General features: G+C 47.4%; 1 protein-coding gene and 1 pseudogene across 2 annotated transcripts in view; one reads left to right on the top strand and one right to left on the bottom strand.

Annotated features, from left to right (window-relative positions):
• Positions 1 to 18,419, bottom strand: part of CDC37 (cell division cycle 37, HSP90 cochaperone) — an 85,961-nt gene that overhangs the window by 54,809 nt on the left and 12,733 nt on the right. Inside the window, exon 2 of one of the 2 annotated variants that reach the window (XM_063931368.1) lies at positions 13,569 to 13,690. The exons of the other annotated variant lie outside the window; for it this stretch is intronic. Within the exon in view, the coding sequence (XP_063787438.1) occupies positions 13,569 to 13,670 (102 nt within the window). The 5' untranslated portion in view covers positions 13,671 to 13,690. The remainder of the gene's footprint in view (positions 1 to 13,568; positions 13,691 to 18,419) is intronic. 2 annotated transcript variants of the gene reach the window in all.
• Positions 1,547 to 1,665, top strand: LOC134937046 (5S ribosomal RNA; annotated as a pseudogene).

An 18,419-nucleotide genomic window follows, 5' to 3' on the forward strand; every position in this document is an offset into this window, starting at 1 on the left:
TATTTATTTTTATATATTCATTATTATTATCAACACTCACACACCACTACTATATACTATAAGGAATGCGATAATTAAATTCATATTTAGTTTTAATATTATTATTATTCACGCACCACTACTATATACTATAAGGATTTAATAATTAAACCCCCTCGGCATCCTAATTCACAAACATCTTGCAGGACACCTAAGTTGCTCGTTCTATTCATTTAATTAAATTGAAGCTCATACAAACCTTGTCAGTATTAAATAATCAAACAGGTACAATCCTGATTGGCTAATCGTATAGATTTAAGCCAGATCCTGACACCACATGTTCACACTGCCCGTGAACAAGCTAATCTGTGAAACGTACGTTGGGAGGTGAACAGGAGGATCATGATGAGTACGCTCACATGATCAGAGACCGAAAGGAGAGGAGATCAGAGAGGCAGCACGGACGCCGGAGCCCGGCGGTCAGCAGCGCGCTATGAGCAGACAGACACTTAAGTATTTTTGGTCCCCACTTGCCTATCGATCTCCCAGTAGCAGGAGATGACATTTTTCAAACCTCATTAACGCCGGAGCTCTGCGGCTAACGGCGCATGGAGAGCGGGCAAACTTAATTATTGCATTGTCCCATCTGCTACACTATCTCCCGTCAAACCTATTGGCACATACACAATTAAGAAACAGCGTGCATTGGTCTCTTTGGCAAATGTTATGCCAATAATCACAATACAGTGCATCAGTACCTATTCATATGCAGGTCTTTGTTGGAATATAAAGCTATTGTGCATATCATAGCTAAATGTATTGAAAAAATCACCTAGCATATGATCTTTTTTGGGGGATTATTGTATTTGTCCCCTCTTTGGGTTCATTTTGGCAATTCTTGTCTGTCTATTACATGTTAGACAGACACGTTACAGATACACTGTGGATACATGCTATATAAGTTATTGTGGCAAAAAATTTTCTATTTCAAAGACAACACCTATACTTTGTTAGGCACCATGGCACTAATTAGCCCTTAATTGGGTAATTGAGACTGTTATACATCTTGTCTATTTTTCAAGTCTGTTTTCTTTCTCCTAACAATCTTTATATCATTCTTGGTCCTGCATTTTCTCGATCATGATATAATAGGAGGTTTATTTATAATCTTTGAGCTTATAACTTCACAATAACCTTTGTTTTTCCCTTAACAGGGTGATCCAATTAACCAATAGAGACGATTTCTCTTTGGATCATATACAAATACTGTGGCATGTTATCAGTAGAACAGTGATCTATATCTGCCTTATTCGCAGTACAAACCCAATTTTCATAGGTGCTGCACAGCACATAATGAAACATACAGGCATTCCTTGCGGGCTGAGAAACCATTAACCACATGATTTAAACCCACGTATACCTACAGATTTGGGTTACAATTTGGTGCAATGATGGTTAAACATATATTTTCTCCTTAGAGATTACTCGGTTAATTTGGTAACAAGGTGCTTACCAATAACCCTCTACCATCTATATATTAGTGGTAGAAATCGCCAGATCAATGCTGATCTACTACCATACCACACCGCGCATGCCCAATCTCGTCTGATCTTGGAAGCAATACGGTGTTGGGCCTGGTCAGTACTTAGGTGGTGGACCACTAAGGAATACCAGGTGTTGTAGGTTCTTTTGACGGCACCAATTTGGTTATAGCGCCTATTCCATATATCCAAGTACTCTGAGCCTGCCTAATAATGTTTTGTATTTTCATCAATATTTTCACAATTTAGCTTTACCAGGTGGCTCACATTGACTAGCCCCTAAATAGTGAAACAATATAACTGGTGTACCAATATTTTAATATAATAAAATTAAAGGTTACATTTTAATTACTTCACTTTTCATATCATTGCTCATTACTCAAATCATTATCGTTTCCAAGTGGGAGTGCTCCCAACAAAGGTCACTTTTTTTCTTTTTCTTTCCCCTTTACTACACAAGCTCAGGATATAGAGTGAATGGTTCCTTGTTGATTAACACAATGTCCCTCTCAATTCCCCAGGTGTATATTCCTTTATCCATCTGCCCGTCCCACCCCCCTCCACTAGTTTACTGTTCTGTGGTATTTATGCTTATAGTGTTGCCACTAGGATTCTATGCTGACAAGCTGCAGTGGTTGCGGGTAGGGAGTCCAATCCCGGGATCGGCGGGATCCCGGGATTTGGGCCCAAAAATGCCGGGATTTGAACCCCGGGATTGGAGCTTCCAATCCCGGGATTCAAGGGATTACAGTGCGCATGTGCGGGAGGGTGGGTGTAAGTAATGACACTTACTATTAGGCGGGCGGCCGCGGCAGCCATGGACAAGCTGAACGCGGCAGCACTTCAAATGTAGCGCCGGCCGCCAGCCAATCAGAGCTGGCGGCTCGGCAGCCAATCAGGGAAGCTGCCGCAGTAGCGGCAGCCAATCAGGAGCCACTGCTGCGACCGCTTCCCTGATTGGCTGCCGGTCCGCCAGCTCTGGTTGGCTGGCGGCCGGCGCTTCATTTGAAATGCTCCCGCGTTCAGTGAGTCCATGGCTGCCGCGGCCGCCAGCCTAATAGTAAGTGTCATTACTTACACCCACCCTCCCTCTCGCGCCGCTACCAACCCTAACGCGCCGCTACCTACATCCTCCCTCCCGCACCACTACCTACACCCACCCTCCCGCACTGCTATCTACCCCCTCCCTACCTCCCGCACCGCTACCTACACCCTCCCTACCTCCTGCACCACTACCTACACCCTCCCTACCTCCCGCACCACTACCTACACCCTCCCTACCTCCCGCACCACTACCTACACCCTCCCTCCAGCGCTGCTCCCTACAACCTTCACTGGTCCCTACTGCAATCCCGGGATCGACCGTTTTTCAATCCCGAATCCCGGGATTGAAAAAACGGCCCGGGATTGGCCTCCCTAGTTGCGGGGGTAGTGTGTGTTTGTGCCAGCTTTTAGTGCAGTTCATACGAAAAGGGGACACTGCTAGCCAGGAAGGGGGGGCGCAGGTGGCCCCTTTTATGTCACTAATGGGGGGTGTTCCCCAGCCGTGGCGTCACTTATGGGGCGTGTCCAGCATCTATGGAGGTATTGTGCTTGCACCAACTTCTCTCTTTAATGTGAATAGATGCTGTGCGCACGTCATCTATCCATCCAGCAGATGACGGAGCGAGCAGGCTGTTTTAGCAGGGTGCCTATTGCCCTATAAAAAAAATAAAAAAAAAAATCGGAGAGGGTGCAGCACTCAGCTAGCATGAACACTATGCTTATTGTGTGAGTCATTTTCATATTGATGTCACTTATGCGTTTGTTGCATTATTCTCTATGATTTACCATGTACGAACACTTGGACTGTTTTTGGACTGTTGATTTCTGTAATGCTATTGGCTGCCTGGAAACTGGTCCCTCCTGTTACAATTATTTTCGAATACATAGCACTGTTGTTGTACTATGATAAAATTGGGTGGTCTTCTGTATACCGGCGGTCGGGCTCCCGGCGCTCAGTATACCGGCGCCGGGAGCCCGACCGCCGGCATACCGACACTTATTTTCCCTCGTGGGGGTCCACGACCCCCATAGAGGGAGAATAAAATAGTGTGGCGCGCGTAGCGCGCCACCGTGCCCGTAGCCACACTGTCGGTCAGCCGGCGGTCGGACTCCCGGCGCCAGTATGCTGGGCGCCGGGAGCCCGACCGCCGGCCAGCCGTAGTGAACCCGATAAAATTCAATAAACACATTTGAAAAAAAATGTAATAAAAACCCCTGCGAGTAAAATCCTAGCCGGACACCTTAACGTGATCACTTCCATAATTCACCCGGATCAAACCGGTTTTATGACAGGAATGTCCACCTCTATCAATTTGAGGCGGCTCTTTACTCATCTCCAGGTCGACCATGAGGGAGAATCTAACTCTCCTTTGATGCCACGAAAGCGTTTGACTCCGTTGAGTGGCTATACTTATGGGAAGTCATGCACTGCATGGGCATTGGCCCCACCTTTATTGAGTGGGTTCGACTCTTATATTGCAGACCGACGGCCAGGATTTATGTCAATGGCTATGTATCTACACCCTTTCCTCTGTCTAGGGGGTACTAGGCAGGGGTGTCCCCTGTCACCCTCATTATTTGCTATAGCCATTGAACCGTTGGCCTGTTTTATACGATCCAATCAAATTATAATAAGAATTTACTTACCGATAATTCTATTTCTCGGAGTCCGTAGTGGATGCTGGGGTTCCTGAAAGGACCATGGGGAATAGCGGCTCCGCAGGAGACAGGGCACAAAAAGTAAAGCTTTAGGATCAGGTGGTGTGCACTGGCTCCTCCCCCTATGACCCTCCTCCAAGCCTCAGTTAGGATACTGTGCCCGGACGAGCGTACACAATAAGGAAGGATTTTGAATCCCGGGTAAGACTCATACCAGCCACACCAATCACACTGTACAACCTGTGATCTGAACCCAGTTAACAGTATGATAACAGCGGAGCCTCTGAAAAGATGGCTCACAACAATAATAACCCGATTTTTGTAACTATGTACAAGTATTGCAGATAATCCGCACTTGGGATGGGCGCCCAGCATCCACTACGGACTCCGAGAAATAGAATTATCGGTAAGTAAATTCTTATTTTCTCTATCGTCCTAGTGGATGCTGGGGTTCCTGAAAGGACCATGGGGATAATACCAAAGCTCCCAAACGGGCGGGAGAGTGCGGATGACTCTGCAGCACCGAATGAGAGAACTCCAGGTCCTCCTTAGCCAGGGTATCAAATTTGTAGGATTTTACCAACGTGTTTGCCCCTGACTAAATAGCCGCTCGGCAAAGTTGTAAAGCCGAGACCCCTCGGGCAGCCGCCCAAGATAAGCCCACCTTCCTTGTGGAATGGGCATTTACATATTTTGGCTGTGGCAGGCCTGCCACAGAATGTGCAAGCTGAATTGTATTACACATCCAACTAGCAATAGTCTGCTTAGAAGCAAGAGCACCCAGTTTGTTGGGTGCATACAGGATAACAGCAAGTCAGTTTTCCTGACTCCAGCCGTCCTGGAACCTATATTTACAGGGCCCTGACAACATCTAGCAACCTGGAGTCCTCCAAGTCCCTAGTAGGCGCAAGGCACCAAAATAAGCTGGTTCAGGTGAAACACTGACACCACCTTAGGGAGAGAACTGGGGACGAGTCCGCAGCTCTGCCCTGTCCAAATGGACAACCAGATATGGGCTTTTTTGTTATTTGAGGAATCCCAGAACTACGTTGAGATCCCACAGTGCCACTGGAGGCACAAAAGGGGGTTGTATATGCAATACTCCCTTGACAAACTTCTGGACTTCAGGAACTGAAGCCACTTCTTTCTGGAAGAAAATCGACAGGGCCGAAATTTGAACCTTAATGGACCCCAATTTGAGGCCCATAGACACTCCTGTTTGCAGGAAATGCAGGAATCGACCGAGTTGAAATTTCTTCGTGGGGCCTTTCTGGCCTCACACCACGCAACATATTTTTGCCACATGTGGTGATAATGTTGTGCGGTCACCTCCTTTCTGGCTTTGACCAGGGTAGGAATGACCTCTTCCGGAATGCCTTTTTCCCTTAGGATCCGGCGTTCCACCGCCATGCCGTCAAACGCGGTTGCGGTAAGTCTTGGAACAGACATGGTACTTGCTGAAACAAGTCCCTTCTTAGCGGCAGAGGCCATAAGTCCTCTGTGAGCATCTCTTGAAGTTCCGGGTACCAAGTCCTTATTGGCCAATCCGGAGCCATGAGTATAGTTCTTACTCCTCTACGTCTTATAAGTCTCAGTACCTTAGGTATGAGAAGCAGAGGATGGAACACATACACCGACTGGCACATCCATGGTGTTACCAGAACGTCCACAGCTATTGCCTGAGGGTCTCTTAACCTGGCGCAATACCTGTCCCGTTTTTTGTTCAGACGGGACGCCATCATGTCCACCTTTGGTATTTCCCAACGGTTTACAATCATGTGGAAAACTTCCCGATGAAGTTTCCACTCTGCCGGGTGGAGGTCGTGCCTGCTGAGGAAGTCTGCTTCCCAGTTTCCATTCCCGGAATGAAACACTGCTGACAGTGCTATCACATGATTTTCCGCCCAGCGAAAAGTCCTTGCAGTTTTTGCCATTGCCCTCCTGCTTCTTGTGCCGCCCTGTCTATTTACGTGGGCGACTGCCGTGATGTTTTTCCCACTGGATCAATACCGGCTGACCTTGAAGCAGAGGTCTTGCTAAGCTTAGAGTTTATAAATTTACCCTTAGCTCCAGTATATTTATGTGGAGAAAAGTCTCCAGACTTGATCACACTCCCTGGAAATTTTTTCCTTGTGTGACTGCTCCCCAGCCTCTCGGGCTGGCCTCCGTGGTCACCAGCATCCAATCCTGAATGCCGAATCTGCGGCCCTCTAGAAGATGAGCACTCTGTAACCACCACAGGAGAGACACCCTTGTCCTTGGATATAGGGTTATCCGCTGATGCATCTGAAGATGCGATCCGGACCATTTGTCCAGCAGATCCCACTGAAAAATTCTTGCGTGAAATCTGCCGAATGGAATTGCTTCGTAGGAAGTCACCATCTTTACCAGGACCCTTGTGCAATGATGCACTGATTTTAGGAGGTTCCTGACTAGCTCGGATAACTCCCTGGCTTTCTCTTCCGGGAGAAACACCTTTTTCTGGACTGTGTCCAGAATCATCCCTAGGCACAGCAGACTTGTCGTCGGGATCAGCTGCGATTTTGGAATATTTAGAATCCACCCGTACTGTTGTAGCAGTATCCGAGATAGTGCTACTCCGACCTCCAACTGTTCCCTGGACTTTGCCCTTATCAGGAGATCGTCCAAGTAAGGGATAATTAAGACGCCTTTTCTTCGAAGAAGAATCATCATTTCGGCCATTACCTTGGTAAAGACCCGGGGTGCCGTGGACAATCCAAACGGCAGCGTCTGAAACTGATAGTGACAGTTCTGTACCACGAACCTGAGGTACCCTTAGTGAGAAGGGCAAATTTTGGACATGGAGGTAAGCATCCCTGATGTCTCGGGACACTATATAGTCCCCTTCTTCCTGGTTCGTTATCACTGCTCTGAGTGACTCCATCTTGATTTGAACCTTTGTAAGCGTTCAAATTTTTTTAGATTTAGAATAGGTCTCACCTAGCCTTCTGGCTTCAGTACCACAATATAATGTGGAATAATACCCCTTTTCTTGTTGTAGGAGGGGTAATTTGATTATCACCTGCTGGGAATACAGCTTGTGAATTGTTTTCCATACTGCCTCCTTGTCGGAGGGAGACCTTGGTAAACCAGACTTCAGGAGCCTGCGAAGGGGAAACGTCTCGACATTCCAATCTGTACCCCTGGGATACTACATGTAGGATCCAGGGGTCCTGTACGGTCCCAGCGTCATGCTGAGAGCTTGGCAGAAGCGGTGGAACGCTTCTGTTCCTGGGAATGGGCTGCCTGCTGCAGTCTTCTTCCCTTTCCTCTATCCCTGGGCAGATATGACTCTTATAGGGACGAAAGGACTGAGGCTGAAAAGACGGTGTCTTTTTCTGCAGAGATGTGACTTAGGGTAAAAACGGTGGATTTTCCAGCAGTTGCCGTGGCCACCAGGTCCGATGGACCGACCCCAAATAACTCCTCTTCCTTTATACGGCAATACACCTTTGTGCCGTTTGGAATCTGCATCACCTGACCACTGTCGTGTCCATAAACATCTTCTGGCAGATATGGACATCGCACTTACTCTTGATGCCAGAGTGCAAATATCCCTCTGTGCATCTCGCATATATAGAAAATGCATCCTTTAAATGCTCTATAGTCAATAAAATACTGTCCCTGTCAAGGGTATCAATATTTTTAGTCAGGGAATCCGACCAAGCCACCCCAGCTCTGCATATCCAGGCTGAGGCGATCGCTGGTCGCAGTATAACACCAGTATGTGTGTATATACTTTTTATGATATTTTCCAGCCTCCTGTCAGCTGGCTCCTTGAGGACGGCCCTATCTATAGACGGTACCGCCACTTGTTTTGATAAGCGTGTGAGCGCCTTATCCACCCTAAGGGGTGTTTCCCAACGCGCCCTAACTTCTGGCGGGAAAGGGTATACCGCCCATAATTTTCTATCGGGGGGAAGCCACGCATCATCACACACTTCATTTAATTTATCTGATTCAGGAAAAACTACGGTAGTTTTTTCACATCCCACATAATACCCTCTTTTGTGGTACTTGTAGTATCAGAAATATGTAACACCTTTTTCATTGCCCTTAACGTGTGGCCCTAATAAGGAATACGTTTGTTTATTCACCGTCGACACTGGATTCAGTGTCCGTGTCTGTGTCTGTGTCGACCGACTAAAGTAAACGGGCGTTTTAAAACCCCTGACGGTGTTTCTGAGACGTCTGGACCGGTACTAATTGTTTGTCGGCCGTCTCATGTCGTCAACCGACCTTGCAGCGTGTTGACATTATCACGTAATTCCCTAAATAAGCCATCCATTCCGGTGTCGACTCCCTAGAGAGTGACATCACCATTACAGGCAATTGCTCCGCCTCCTCACCAACATCGTCCTCATACATGTCGACACACACGTACCGACACACAGCACACACACAGGGAATGCTCTGATAGAGGACAGGATCCACTAGCCCTTTGGAGAGACAGAGGGAGAGTTTGCCAGCACACACCAAAAACGCTATAATTATATAGGGACAACCTTATATAAGTGTTTTCCCTTATAGCATCTTTTATATATTTCTAACGCCAAATTAGTGCCCCCCCTCTCTGTTTTAACCCTGTTTCTGTAGTGCAGTGCAGGGGAGAGCCTGGGAGCCTTCCCTCCAGCCTTTCTGTGAGGGAAAATGGCGCTGTGTGCTGAGGAGATAGGCCCCGCCCCTTTTTCGGCGGGCTCGTCTCCCGCTCTTTAATGGATTCTGGCAGGGGTTAAATATCTCCATATAGCCCCCGGAGGCTATATGTGAGGTATTTTTAGCCAAAAAAGGTTTTCATTTGCCTCCCAGGGCGCCCCCCTCCCAGCGCCCTGCACCCTCAGTGACTGCCGTGTGAAGTGTGCTGAGAGGAAATGGCGCACAGCTGCAGTGCTGTGCGCTACCTTAAGAAGACTGAGGAGTCTTCTGCCGCCGATTCTGGACCTCTTCTCGTTTCAGCATCTGCAAGGGGGCCGGCGGCGAGGCTCCGGTGACCATCCAGGCTGTACCTGTGATCGTCCCTCTGGAGCTAATGTCCAGTAGCCAAAGAAGCCAATCCATCCTGCACGCAGGTGAGTTCACTTCTTCTCCCCTAAGTCCCTCGTTGCAGTGATCCTGTTGCCAGCAGGACTCACTGTAAAATAAAAAACCTAAGCTAAACTTTTCTAAGCAGCTCTTTAGGAGAGCCACCTAGATTGCACCCTTCTCGGCCGGGCACAAAAATCTAACTGAGGCTTGGAGGAGGGTCATAGGGGGAGGAGCCAGTGCACACCACCTGATCCTAAAGCTTTACTTTTTGTGCCCTGTCTCCTGCGGAGCCGCTATTCCCCATGGTCCTTTCAGGAACCCCAGCATCCACTAGGACGATAGAGAAATTAGGGTTGCAAATGCATGATAGAATTGACACGGTGGCCTTATATGCAGTTAGTGTTCACTCTAGGCTGTTTTAGCAGGGCGCCGCGCCCTGCCCGTTTTTTAACAGGCAAAACCCGCCCTGCCCCTTTTGCGGCGCCCTGCTAGAACAGCCGCCCGCTCCCTGCCCTCCCGGCGTGTATAGATGCCGTGCGCATGCGCGCGGCATCCATTCACGCATTGGGAGAGGGCTGGGGGAAGCCCAGCACCGACGGAGGTGCTGGGCACGCCCCCAACAGTGACGTTGGCGGCCACAGACGCTCTCTATAGTAGCGTCTGTGGGCCGCACCGCCCCCTAAAATGACGGAGGCGTGGCCACGCTCCCTAATTTGTGTGGCCACGCCCCCATTTCGGACGCGCGCGCGGCCTGTGCCCCCCTGAGTCCGGCGCCCTGCCCCTTTTCACTCCTAGAGTGAACACTATGCAGATGACCTTTCATTATTTTTATGTGACTATAGGACTGCTACACCAGCTGTTCTTGATGTTATTGAGGCTTTTGGTAGATATTCTGGTTTAACTATCAATTGGGATAAGTCCTCTATAATGCCCCTGCGCGGTCCTTCCTCCTCTGCACCTGAGGTGCCCTTACCATTGCGCTGGGTTGATAAATTCAATATTTAAGAATATTAGTCACCAATGACTCTGCTGATTTTCTCCCTATTAATTTACTACCGTTACTTGATTGGTTAGGGGAAAAATCCAAAGCATGGTGTAAACTCCCTCTTACGGTAACTGGGCGAATAAATCTTATTAAGATGATAGTGCAACCTAAAATATTATACGTGTTACAACAATACCCAACTTATATCCCAGCCTCCTCCTTTAGAAAGTTGAACAGTATTCCGTCATCCCTCGTCTGGGCCAATAAGCAACCCAGGATTAGTATCAATACGCTCACTGGACCCAAAATAGATGGTGGTTTAGCACTACCTCCTTTTAAGCTCTATTATTTTGCCTCCCAGCTAGACCACATAGGATTCTGGATTAGGGATGGTGACCCGCTATCTCTGTCGCTTTGCAGCAGAGGGTGGCCCAGAGTTATACTCCTATACAAGCACTTCTCGGTGGCACATTGTTTCCCCATACACCGCCCATTTTTTCTCGAGTTTGGCGGGAGGTTGAGTCTGACGAGCTCGATCCCGACACCCCCCTCTGGCATTCCCGCTGGTTATCTGAATTAGATACTCTGTCCGGCCGTCAGGTGTGGGGGACTAAGGGAATTGTTGCGATTGGCCATTTGTACTGCAATGGTGCCCTTAAATCTTTCCAACAGCTGAAAGATGAATTTAATCTACCACAATCCTTTTTCTATCGATATCTACAACTAAGGCACGCTCTCCAGGTCCAGTTCGGGGATACAGCACCAGTCATTGCTCCCTCACCTTTGAAAACTTTTATTGCTAATTTAGGACGGGCTAAGTCTATTTCCCTGGCCTACTCTGTTTTGGTATGGGGGGGAGGAAAGGGATGGGGGAAACTTGAGCACTGGTGGTGAGATATAATATACAGCTGAATGAATTGGAAAAACCACAATAGTTTGAAATTACGTCCTTCACTGAAGGGTACTATAACAATAACTCATGTGGAGGTGCACCCCTTGTGTACCTTGGGCAGCATATAAAACGTAGGGGTTTTGGGATGTTCCACTTTAAGAAAAGCATGTTCTTGTTTACTGATGATACCTTTCTCCCGGGCCCCATTGATAAACATGTTGTATATAATCTGATAATTATCCGTAGGGTTGAAGAGCATGTGGCGATAGCATGTAGTGTCTGTCAGTTGTCTCCGCGCTTCCTGCATATATAGTTCTTTTGGCCAAAGTACTATATGTCCACCCTTGTCCGAGGGTTTAATCACGATGTTGTCCCACTCTTGGATTTCTTTGAGTGATCTCCTTTCCTCTGATGTTAGATTATCCTCAAGTATCCTAGTTTTTCTTGTTTTTTTATATAAATCATCCATATCCTTGGAAACAAGATTTAAAAACACCCCAACTTCTGGGCAGATGTTTTCCTGTGGGGTAAAGGTACTTTTCTTCTTACAAATGTTCCGTCCGCTACCATATATTTCAGCGGAATTACTCTGTTCAGCAGACAGTTCTTCCAAGATATCAAGTGCTGTTACTTCCTCATCAGTGAAAGCAGTGGTGACTGATGTTAATGTGGTGTCAGTAGTACTCTCAGTCATCCTTGCTCCTGTTATTTGTGAAGATATTGGATCTTTCTTTGGTGTAAAGAATTTTTTTAGGAGTATTTTCCTGCCAAAAAGACGGAGGTCCTTCTCCCAATGGAACCTGTCCAGGGATGTATTGGGTGTTTTGGTCAATAGTCACCATAAAGACTATCTCCTGGGTTGCGGGGACGTTGGGAGGATAGTCTTGGTTCGCTTAGTGATGAAGAGTGGGATGCAGCCAGAATGTTTCCGCGCAGGGCCACTGCCTCTATTAGATACCAACAGATACAACTGTTTATTCTACATAGAACCTATCTGACTCAAGTTAGGTTAGTCAAGTTTGGTGGACGGTCCTCTGACTCCTGCCCCAAATACAACACGGCCAGTGGCTCCTTTTGGCACCTACTCTGGCAGTGCCCGACGGTCTCCAGCTTTTGGACCCAGGTTAAGGTCGCTATAATATCTACAGGCATCCCTGCTGATGTACTCACGCCCAGGGCGTGTGCTTTGGGTGCTGGAGTTGGAGGGACACTTAGCGGCCCTGATATACAATACTTTCCAATTCTATGTGCCCTAGCCAAGGTTTGTTTAGCCGGCTCGTGGCTTGATCAGACAGGCCCCGTTTTCGGGGCGTGGATAGCCCTGGCTAACAATTCCATAAAGCATGAAAGATTTACATATATGTCTCATGGAGCTATTGTTAAGTTCCACAATATTTGGGCCAGATGGATGGACTCCTCTTACACAACCAGGGTCTAACTTGTCTAAATCCTTACTCTTCTATTTTCTACACTGTCCGCTGTGTGCTGGTACTGTATATATGGTATATATTTGAGATATCTTGGATAACGAAAATCCAATGTAGACTTGTATGTCTTAATGAGATTTGTGTTTGAGACTGATTCGTTTGATCTGATTTGCACTCCTTTATGCACACCACTTATCAATCTATACATATACTTTTACTTTATTTTTATTATTATGGGGCAGGGGGATAGTTTTGTTACTTAGTTATTTCTAGTTTTGTAAATATCTAAAAAAAAATCAAGGAACTGGTGTATAGGGTCTATGGAAATTACTTCATTTGGTATGGGTTAGCTAAACTGCCTTTACCTTAATTTGACATGACAATGTGTGCAGTCTCTCTATTGCGCAGTAATATGATCTGATGTATTGTATTATATTTCTATGTTTAAACTATCACACTAGGTCTTCATGTTACGGATTACCTTTATATTCCGGCCCTGCCATTGTATGACTCTGTACAATATTATGCTGTGTCAATAAAAATACTTTATTGAAAAAAAAACCTGCGAGTCCGCAATCGATAATCATTAGCTGCACTTAAGCCATGCATATCCAAACTGCGGCCCTCCAGCTGTTGTGAAACTACATATCCCAGCATGCCCTGAAACAGTTTTGCTGTCAGAGAATGCTAAAGCTGTGTCGGGGCATGCTGGGATGTGTAGTTTCACAACAGCTGGAGGGCCGCAGTTTGGACATGCCTGACTTAAGCAGTGCGGCTTTGGGGAATGCTTAATAGCATAAAAAAAATGTAAAAAAATCGCTCCACTGCTTCCAAGATCGATACTGCTTGTACCCCTTCCACCGATATTCACAGTGAATAAGGCCCAATGTCGCCAGTTCTTAGTGAATCTATGAGCTGCAATCAGGAAACAGCCCCCTCCACCGATATGCACTTTAAACAAGGTAGCAGCTGCATAAAGTAAAAAAACAACTTACCTGGTGACGCCATCGGAACAAACTAGCGGTATCGATGTTGGGATGAGTGTCATCTTCATCGTCTGACACTTCAATGTGATCCCACACACTGTAATCTACCATTTTGCGAGTGGTTAAGGAATCTGCAGTGAGGGGGGGGGGAAAAAATAAGATTTTAAACCTACCGGTAAATCTTTTTCTCCTAGTCCGTAGAGGATGCTGGGGACTCCGTAAGGACCATGGGGTATAGACGGGCTCCGCAGGAGACATGGGCACTATAAAGAACTTTAGAATGGGTGTGCACTGGCTCCTCCCTCTATGCCCCTCCTCCAGACCTCAGTTAGAGAAACTGTGACCAGAGGAGACGGACAGTACGAGGAAAGGATTTTGTTAATCCAAGGGCAAGATTCATACCAGCCCACACCAATCACACCGTATAACCTGGAATATACGAACCAGTCAACAGCATGAAACAAGCAGCATCAGTCAAGACTGATCAAAACTTTAACATAACCCTTATGTATGCAATAACTATATACAAGAATGTTGTCCGCACTGGGACGGGCGCCCAGCATCCTCTACGGACTAGGAGAAAAAGATTTACCGGTAGGTTTAAAATCTTATTTTCTCTTATGTCCTAGAGGATGCTGGGGACTCAGTAAGGACCATGGGGATTATACCAAAGCTCCAAACCGGGCGGGAGAGTGCGGATGACTCTGCAGCACCGATTGAGCAAACATGAGGTCCTCATCAGCCAGGGTATCAAACTTGTAGAATTTAGCAAAAGTGTTTGAACCCGACCAAGTCGCCGCTCGGCAAAGCTGTAATGCCGAGACGCCCCGGGCAGCCGCCCAAGAAGAGCCCACCTTCCTAGTGTAATGGGCCTTTACTGAATTAGGTAACGGCAATCCAGCCGTAGAATGAGCCTGCTGAATCGTGTTACAGATCCAGCGAGCAATAGTCTGCTTAGAAGCAGGAGCGCCAACCTTGTTGGCTGCATACAGGACAAACAGTGCCTCTGTTTTCCTAACCCGAGCCGTTCTGGCTACATAAATTTTCAATGCCCTAACCACATCAAGGGACTCGGAATCCTCCAAGTCCCGGGTAGCCGCAGTCACCACAATAGGTTGGTTCATATGAAAAGAGGAAACCACCTTAGGCAAAAATTGAGGACGAGTCCGCAACTCAGCTCTATCCACATGGAAAATCAGATATGGGCTTTTGTGAGACAAAACCGCCAACTCGGACACTCGCCTTGCAGATTGCCAAGGCCAACAACATGACCACCTTTCAAGTGAGATACTTTAATTCCACCTTTTAAAGAGGCTCAAACCAGTGAGACGTAAGGAACTGCAACACCACGTTAAGGTCCCATGGTGCCACTGGAGGCACAAAAGGAGGCTGTATGTGCAGCACTCACTTTACAAAAGTCTGGACTTCTGGGAGAGAAGCCAATTCCTTCTGAAAGAAAATGGATAGGGCCGAAATCTGAACCTTAATGGAGCCTAATTTTAGGTCCATATTCACTCCTGTCTGTAGGAAGTGGAGAAAACGGCCCAGATGGAAATCTTCCGGAGGAGCATTTTTGGTTTCACACCAAGAGACATACTTCCTCCAGATACGGTGATAATGCTTCGCTGTCACCTCCTTCCTAGCCTTTATCAGAGTAGGGATGACTTCATCCGGAATGCCCTTCCCAGCTAGGATCCGGCGTTCAACCGCCATGCCGTCAAACGCAGCTGCGGTAAGTCTTGGAACAGACAGGGCCCCTGTTGCAACAGGTCCTCTCTGAGAGGAAGAGGCCACGGATCTTCTGTGAGCCTCTCCTGCAGATCCGGATATCAGGCCCTTTGAGACCAATCTGGAACAATGAGAATTGCCTATACTCCACTTCGTGTTATGATCCTCAATATTTTTGAGATGAGAGGAAGAGGAGGGAACACATAGACCGACTGAAACACCCACGGTGTCACCAGGGCGTCCACTGCCACTGCCTGAGGGTCCCTTGACCTGGCACAATACCTCGGAAGCTTGTTGTTGAGGCGTGACGCCATCATGTCTATTTGAGGAAGTCCCCACTGACTTGCAATTTCTGTAAAGACATCTTGATGAAGTGCCCACTCCCCTGGATGGAGATCGTGTCTGCTGAGGAAGTCTGCTTCCCAGTTGTCCACTCCTGGAATGAATACAGCCGTCAAGGCGCTTACATGATTTTCCGCCCAGCGAAGAATCCTGGCGGCTTCTGCCATCGCCACCCTGCTTCTTGTTCCGCCCTGGCGGTTTACATGAGCCACGGCTGTGACGTTGTCTGACTGAATCAGAACAGGCAGGCCCCGAAGAAGAGTCTCCGCCCGACAGACGCCGTTGTAGATGGCTCCCAATTCCAGTACGTTGATATGTAGACAAGCCTCCTGGCTTGACCATAGTCCCTGAAAGTTTCTTCCTTGTGTGACTGCTCCCCATCCTCGGAGGCTCGCGTCCGTGGTCACCAGAACCCAGTCCTGAATGCCGAACCTGCGACCCTCTAGAAGGTGAGCACTCTGTAGACACCATAAGAGAGATACCCTGGCCCTGGGGGACAGGCTGATCTTCTGATGAATATGTAGATGGGATCCGGACCATTTGTCCAGAAGGACCCACTGAAAAGTCCTCGCATGGAACCTGCCGAAGGGAATGGCCTCGTAAGACGCCACCATTTTTCCAAGAACTCGAGTGCATTGATGGGCCGACACCTTTTTCGGCTTCAACAGGTCCCTGACCAAGATCTGGAGTTCCTGGGCTTTTTCCCTCGGAAGAAAAATCATTTTTTTTTTCCCCGTGTCCAGAATCATGCCTAAGAAAGGCAATCGGGTCGTTGGAACCAACTGTGACTTTGGCAGATTGAGAATCCAGCCTGGACTTAGGCCTGCGTCTGGCCTCCCTCAAGTTTCAAATATCTGCCTTGTCGGTGTGGTTTCAGAGAAAAATTACGACCTTACCTGATGTGCATACCTTTACTCAGGGCGTGTTGTGTATCCAACCTCCCTATGTACCGCCTGTGGCTCCTTGGGACTTGTCGTGGTTTTGGAGGCGTTACAAGAGTCTCCGTTTGAACCTCTTGGTTCAGCTGACATTAAGTGGCTTTCCCTTAGGGTGGTGTTTCTGCTGGCTATTGCTTCAGCTAAAAGAGTGTCGGATTTGCGTGCCTTGTCCTGTAGTTCCCCATATCTGATATTTCACCGTGACCGGGCAGTTCTTAGGACTTGTCCCGGCTATCTACCTAAGGTGGATTCTTCGTTCCACCTTAATCAGGAGATTGTAGTTCCGGCACGTTTCTCCTGATCTGTCTCCCAAAGAGCGGTCTTTGGATGTGGTACGGGCTCTCCGTATCTATGTGAAGAGAACTGCTATTAGGAAATCTGATTCTTTTTGTTGTGTTTGGGTTTCACAAACGGGGCTGGCCTGCTCACAAGCAAACTCTGGCCAGATGGATTAGAATGGTGATTGCACATGCTTATGTGAAGGCTGGTCTCTCGGCTCCTGATCACATCAAGGCCCATTCTACTCGGTCTGTTGGACCTTCTTGGGCGGCCCAACGTGGTGCGACCCTTGAACAATTGTGCAAGGTGGCTACGTGGTCCTCTGTGAACACGTTCATAAGGTTCTATGCCTTCGATACTGCCGCTTCCCAGGATGCTTCCTTTGGACGCCGGGTTCTTGTGCCCGCTACAGTGCGTCCCCTCCCATAAGGAACTGCTTTAGGACATCCCCATTGTCCATTCCTTGTGGAGCCCAGTGTACCTCGCAGCAGAAAATTAGTTTTATGGTAAGAACTTACCTTTGTTAAAACTCTTTCTGCGAGGTACACTGGGCTCCACAAGGCACCCACCCTGACGCACTTAGCTTCTTTGGGCTGGTATGGCATTAGCTGCTGACACGTCTCCTGTCGTGAGAATGCGGTGTTGTGGCTACGAACCGTTGTCGTCTCTTTTCCTGCTACTGCATTGGACTTGTTAACTTTAAACTGAGATTCTGTGCAGGGAGGCGGGGTGATATAGGAGGCGGCGCTATGCATTCCGGGAACAGTCAAAGCTTTGAGCCTGTTGGTGCCTCGGATCAAGATCCTACTCTACACCCCATTGTCCATTCCTTGTGAAGCCCAGTGTACCTCGCAGAAAGAGTTTTAACAAAGGTAAGTTCTTACCATAAAACTCGTTTTTTTGTTTATAGATTATATATATATATATATATATATATATATATATATATATATATATATATATATATATATATATATATAAAGATAGATTTGCACTAATCCACGGCACTCAACATTCCTAGATTTGAGGTGCAACACTATATGTGACCACATTGTTCAAATAGAAATTACAGAGGCTCTGCACTCACTATATTAACATATGCCCAGCACACACTGAACGAGTCCCCGCCGACTTTGCCGGCAACGGAGAACCGGCATCGGCAAGTGCATACACACTTGCCGATGACAGCGGGGAAGGGAGAACAATGCTCACCTGTCGTAACGAGGACCTCCCTTGTCTGTACATGTTCCAACGAGGGAGGGGGGCGTTAATGATGAGTGGGAGCGCGCATCGTTAACGACATTGAGTGTACATACTGGATGAGATTGTAAAAGATCTCCCTTAGATTGGCCCTTCTGAATGAGATCTTTTACTTTCTCATATAGTGTGTATGGGGATTAACAATAATTAACTGGAGTTTTAGTTCATGTATTGATCAATGCATTTAAGCCTGGAGCCCAGGACAAGAGACCCCACTATACAGTCAGGGGCTGCAGGCTTAAATGCATTGCTCAATACAATACATGAACTAAAACTCCACTGTTTATTATTGCTAGTTAAGTTAGTGAGTGCA

The sequence above is a fragment of the Pseudophryne corroboree genome, chromosome 6, assembly GCF_028390025.1.
Source record: "Pseudophryne corroboree isolate aPseCor3 chromosome 6, aPseCor3.hap2, whole genome shotgun sequence".
Lineage (NCBI taxonomy): Eukaryota > Metazoa > Chordata > Amphibia > Anura > Myobatrachidae > Pseudophryne > Pseudophryne corroboree.